Here is a 6,000-nt window from a genome sequence, read left to right as displayed (position 1 = left end):
AACTCCAAGGCCAGCCAAGCCAGGTAATTAATCACAGAAGGAGTCTCTTTACAGTGGTGTAAAATGCATCTGGGCAGAACTGCAACCCTGAGCTGTGACAAACATAGGGCAGACCCTCCCAGGAGCATACCTGAAGGCATCCCTTTTGTCTTAATCTTATCTCTTTTGCAAAAAGAATTATTTTGGAAACAACAACAGAACCACTCCTGCCCTCCCTGTAACAACCTACTAACCTCCACTTGTCAAACAAGAAGAAAGTTATCTCCCTCAGGACAAAAGGCATCAGGTGCTGCCTTCATTAAGGGTAACCTAGTGTGATAGCCAGGGAGCCCCGGCCAGCCCTGCTCCGAGGCTGCCAGGAAGGCTCCAGTCCCTCACACCTGCCTTCCTGGTCCTACGTGGCCCATTCAACCCAGCTCCTTCTCTCGCGCGATGGGCCTCCCGCAGGGCCCCACAAACACAATCACTGAACGTGCTGTTAATAATAGTCTTTTCTTTCCTAGCCCTATGCCTCTCATGTATTTTTTTTTTTAAAAAAAAACAATAGTTTTCTTTTAAAAAATATTTTTCCAGGAAATAATGAACAGTAATTGTCATGGACCCAGAACAGACCCTAGAAAAACGCAGACAGGCAAGAATCTGTCAATATAGCAATATTCCAAATATGAAATTCATGGTTTAGGAAGACATAAATAAATAAATAGGAAGGGGCTTCTCAGAGAAGTTTCTTTTGTTTTCCTCCATTTCTTACTGAATTTTGTTTGTGTAAAAAAGTTTTGATTCTAGAATACAAGAGCCAGCCCTGTTGGGACCAATATGAACCATTCATGCCATTAAGCCCTCTAGATAAAAGAGGGAACCGTGATGATCCCAGGGTTGCTCATTATTTTTTATAAAGACAACTATATTTTTAAATAATTTCATTATTTAAACTTCACCTGGCACTTTAGTCTCTTGAAAAATTATTAAGTTAGGCATGAATTAAAGAATAAGCCCATCTGGACTGTAGTTTGGGTTTTAAGTGCTACTCTGCTCTTATATCTTTTTTCTTGGCTTGGCACATCTTTGAGATCCAGTTTTTTGAACAGAATGCTGGGACATCTGTGGTGGGGAAACGAGTCTTCAAGATGAAGAATTCCAGTTCATGTCACAAATTTCACTGGCCAGGTAACAGCATTGCCTTTTCCTTTGTGCTTTTTACTAGTACCCTTATAAGGAAAGTGTTTCTTTCCCAGCACTTGCTCACCAACCCCCCCCCCCCCCCCCCCCCCCCCCCCCCCCGCATGGGGCACTCCACTGACCCTGTTCTGAATACTCTATCCGCCCAGGTACTATACCAGGGACCCAGCCCGACTCTGGGCTGGTACCATGACAGGGACAGCACCAATTCGCTCGAGTGTTGCTTGGCTGACGGTGTACGAGTGTGTGTGCTGAGGCCGAGGCTTCCTGCTGACTGAGCCATTGCTCCTGGACACCACCTGCGGGGATGACCCTCTGTTGGCTGTCACTACTAGAGTCTTATGCGGAGCTGGGACCACGTGGGTCCCATTAGCATAGATGGATGGGATGTTGGCATTGCCTGAGTGGACAGAGAAAGACTGGCGCAAGTCACTGAAGTGGTTGAAGGACTCCGTGTTCCTGGGAACTTTTGGATTGTTGCTCCAGTATCGACTGTTGTAGGTATTGGAAGAGGTCAATGTGTTGTTCTCTGAAGAGGATATCTCGGTGTGAAATGCTTTGGCAGAAGAAGAACATTTAGGTGGAAGATCATCCTCTCTGAAAAGGAATAAAAATAAAGTTGTCATCAGGATTTACTTGAATGTCACCCTACCCTCCTGCCCAGGACTCTTTCGTCTTCTGCTAAGGGCAGTATGTCTGTGAGATACAAACCCTCAGGACAGACCAGACTATCATGAAAGCAAATACATCAGCCCTGGTGGCCTCGGCTCTGACACTCATTCCCTTTGAGACAATGCTCAAGAAAAACGTTCCCTCCGCTTCTCAATAGCCAAGGGTAGAAAAAGTAATGTCAAATCTCTCAGACTATACTTTCCAATATAACTGGAAAAAAAATGTGTGTGAATATATATGTGTGTGTATGTATATATGTATGGTTATCTATCTATCCATATATTTTTTTTTTTTTGCTCTAAATAGGAAAACAGACCTTGAAGAAAGACACTAAGCTTGTTGTGTAAAGAATTACAAGAGGCTACGATAAGTCACTAATTTAACTTAAGATGTTAACTAATTCATTCAACATTTATTGAGTACCAGGCATTCTACTAGGTGTTTCATGTAAAAAAAAAAAAAAAAGACACAGCTCCTATACCCCAGAAGCCTATGGCCAAACATGAGTGCCAATCAAAGCAAGAACATCTCCAAGTCTGAAAGGTTGGACAGGGACGAGAGTCAACTTCTGTGAGAAGGTCTTGAATCAGATCAAGTAATTTAGCAAAGAGGTGGATGTTTGGTGCTGGAAGAGGGTGGAGGCTTGAGCAAAGACCCTGAGGCATGAGCAGCTACTGAACAGACTGGAACACCAGTGACCATGGAAGCGGTGAGAGAGGAGCAGGGAAGCAGGGGAAGGTCAGATCCTGAAGGGCTGTGTGGATCATGCTAAGTAGACTGGAGTCATTAAAGCGTTTTCGACAAGGATATGATGTGGTGCCATGTGAGACAGAGCTTGAACTCCCCTACCCCCACAATATGCCAAGAGTCACTTTCTTTAAAGATGATTCTCACATTGTTTTCTGAAGATGTTCGGACTGAACTGTCTCTCACAGCAAGCCATACTGCTTTGGCCGAGCTGTGCACACAGGTACGGGAATGCTCTTGGGGTGTTCCTTCTAGCTTCTGTTATAAATGCCAATGTCAAACACATTTCCTAAACTAACTTCTCTTCCGTGGCAGCCACCTTAACCCCACCCATCTTGGAACTATGGGAGGTGAAGGAATTCTTCACGTGTCCTCCTAGTTGGGCACATATTGGACCCTCTTCCCCTTTCATGATCCAGTAAATAAAGCTGAGCAGTATCATGAGGAAAAGCGATATAATATACGAGAAAATATGACGTGGTCACTTGAACTATCTTGGCCATCACAGCCATTGGATTAGCAAAGAAACCTTAGCTGCCAAAATTAATAGAAATACAGACACTGGCCATGTAGGACAAATCGTCTGACACACACACCTTATTTCATTAGGAATTTCTTCTTCTTCCTCCTCTTTATGTTTGCTTCTCCAGTAAAAGAATGCCCCTAAAATTAGTGCAATGCAAAAAATGATAATAACTGCACCAGTGCCAATGGCTCCAGCTATTAGTCCAATGCTCCTGGGCTGGGCTGCAAAATATATTTAAGGTAGATTTAAAGAACAAAAAAGAGAGAGAGCGAGAGAAAGAGAAATAGCAGCATACACTCACGCAACTTCATAAATAATGTAAGTTTACCACTGAATCGTCTTAAAATGCACGAAATTGCCTAAAGTGTTGTGTCCTTATAAAAGTAAACCCGGGTTAAGTGTCCGCGTCCTCGGTGGCTGGGACTAACACACAGTAGGCTCACAGACACTTGCTGAATGAGCGAACAGTGTAGGACTCACCACTCAGTAGAGCCACACTTAGAGCAGAACAGGCCAGAGATGCTCACCTGTCTGATCTGCCCAGAGGAACCCTGGCAATCAGTGGGATAATGCTCACCTCAGCCCACCCAGGTCACTACTTTTTTAAGTGGAATCCAAATAACCCAGAATTCTCAAATAAAGAGAAAATTTCTGCACTGCTTACTTATGACCCAGCCACCTAACAATTAAGCAGCTCTAAAGGGATAAGGAGAAAATAAAAGAAGGTCTTGCCGCGGCCATGAGATCATTACAAGTTTTTATAATGTCAATAGTACTATGCAATCACTTGAACACAAGCGGCTGACTTGATTCTAACGACCCTGAGGAGAAAGACATTCTGCCATAAAGATGTCATATTGCTGAGGCTGAAAAGTATACTAATACATTTATAGAACATTTCAATAATTAATAAAACCAAGAGAATTTCTATTTTATCTTCAAACAACCTAAAAACAATTAAGAGAAACTCTTCATTCCCTGGTTTAACAAAGATCTTGGTGTTCCAGAATTTTATATACTTACGTGAAATAACCTGGAGGTCCAACAGACAGGTGCTGGTTCCGATGGCATTCGAAGCCACGCATTGGTACAGGCCTGAAGACAGAGCACTGATGTTCCGGATGGTGACTGTCCCCTGGACCTGGTCTGTCACAAAAATCATAATCAAGTGAGCAGGTAGGGGGAAAAATTTTGGAAAACCAAAGAAATCAGCAGGAAACTACAAAGATAAACACTGAAGAGTCATCCATAGCCTTTGCCGAAGAGATTCTCTTGGTTCATGAAAAGACTAAAATCACATCGCATGAAAGACCCGAAGACATGGAGGACTTTCCTAAGTAAGTGCAATCTTACAACTTAATCTGACGATTAGTCTGAGGTCCTAATTGTGGGTAGCCCTTCCTGAGGTAACAGTGGCTAAGGCCTGTCCTAGAGAATCTACGATCAGTAACACCAAATTTCAATTCCAAGAAAATGCAACAACCTAAAGATGAAGCTAAACTCATTACAGTCATGTTCACTTTATACTTGATGGAGAAAACATCCACTCTGTGCTCAAGGGTGTCGATTGTTACTTCCAACAACGATTTTAACTATAAGCCCAGATCTTCCATGAAGCAGACACCAAGATAAGCCAAAGGTTTGGTGGAAGAAATTCTAGTTCAGGAAATGGGAGAGGAAGCTGGGGAGGGTGGGAGAGCCTCTGACTGCAATGCAGGTCTGGACCCTGTGAAGGGGAGAGGCAAGGAAGGAGGGCCAGACAGGGAGCATCTCAGATTGCAGCATCATGTTAGGGAAGTCCCCATCAGGCTGCGGGGGAGGCCCTGCGCTAAAATCACCTGTTAGAGGAGTCCCACACCTTGCAGGAATAGGACTGCATTCACAGGCTCACTGTGCCCAGTCACTGGTTGGGAGCAGCCCTGGTGAAACCTGGTCTGGGTGCAAAGCAGTGGTAGATTCTGGAGGAAGCAGTTGGGGCTGTCAACTGTGTTCCCCACAGGAGGGGATGAGCAGTGCATTTTCAAGACCACCACATTGATATTACTCAGAAATGTTTCAGTAGTTCATACTTTATTAATTCATCAACATTAGCATAGATTATTTATTTCTTGTAAATAAAATGCAAATTATAGTAATAATAAAAAACTAAGATTAATAGTTGCTATTACTATGTGCCAAGCATTGGTTAAGCTTTTATAGTATTATCTTAATCTTTACAACGACACTATGAGGTATTATTACTCATCCCACTGAACAGGTAAGGAGACTGATAAGGTTACACAGCTAGTCACACAAAATGGGAATTAGACAGTGGGCTGTCTTACATCTAAGCTCTAGGCTTCCCTGCCTCCCTCAGGCAGAACATAACACATCCAGTCATCTCAACCACTCAAAATAGCTGCAAATTTAGAAGTGGAAAGCGTCCTGATGGCACGTTTCTGGCACCACGTCCATGTGCTCCTAGGGCAACACCTGGAGCTCCCCCTACCCAGGGCTATTTTTACATGAAACTAGCATTATCTTGTTTCTGCTGGCAATCTTCATTTCTATCTAGAGCAAAGGCTGAAGCAGAGAAGATGGGTCAGCAAAAGCAGACCTAACCACAGCACTGAAGGCATTTATTGGTTAAGTCATTTAAGAAATAATTATGTATTGAGCACCTTTCTGGAATTAACTTAAATAAACAAGCCAAGAACATTGTTTTCTTGCTTTTGTTTCTGGTTCTTAATAGGAACATTTTTTTCTTTTTATTTATTTATTTTTTTAATATTTTATTTATTTATTTGACAGAGAAAGTGAGAGAGCAAAAGCAGGGGGAGCAGTAGGAGGAGAGGGAGAAGCAGGCTCCCCGCCGAACAGGAAGCCCGATGCAGAAC

The 6,000-nt window shown here is 43.1% G+C and overlaps 1 protein-coding gene across 1 annotated transcript in view; it reads right to left on the bottom strand.

The window, feature by feature from the left end:
- Positions 1–913: 913 nt before the first annotated feature.
- Positions 914–6,000, bottom strand: part of IGSF11 (immunoglobulin superfamily member 11) — a 75,578-nt gene continuing 70,491 nt past the window's right edge. Inside the window, exons 5-7 of the mRNA XM_035000114.1 lie at positions 4,148–4,270; positions 3,195–3,345; positions 914–1,776 (exon numbers count right to left, since the gene is read on the bottom strand). Coding sequence (XP_034856005.1) covers positions 1,332–1,776; positions 3,195–3,345; positions 4,148–4,270 — 719 coding nt within the window. The 3' untranslated portion in view covers positions 914–1,331. The remainder of the gene's footprint in view (positions 1,777–3,194; positions 3,346–4,147; positions 4,271–6,000) is intronic.

This window comes from Mirounga leonina, unplaced genomic scaffold, assembly GCF_011800145.1.
Source record: "Mirounga leonina isolate KUSES-001 unplaced genomic scaffold, KU_Mleo_1.0 Mir_115, whole genome shotgun sequence".
Taxonomy (NCBI): Eukaryota; Metazoa; Chordata; class Mammalia; order Carnivora; family Phocidae; genus Mirounga; species Mirounga leonina.
Note: the sequence above shows the minus strand (reverse complement) of the source record. Positions and strands in the feature narration are given on the sequence as shown.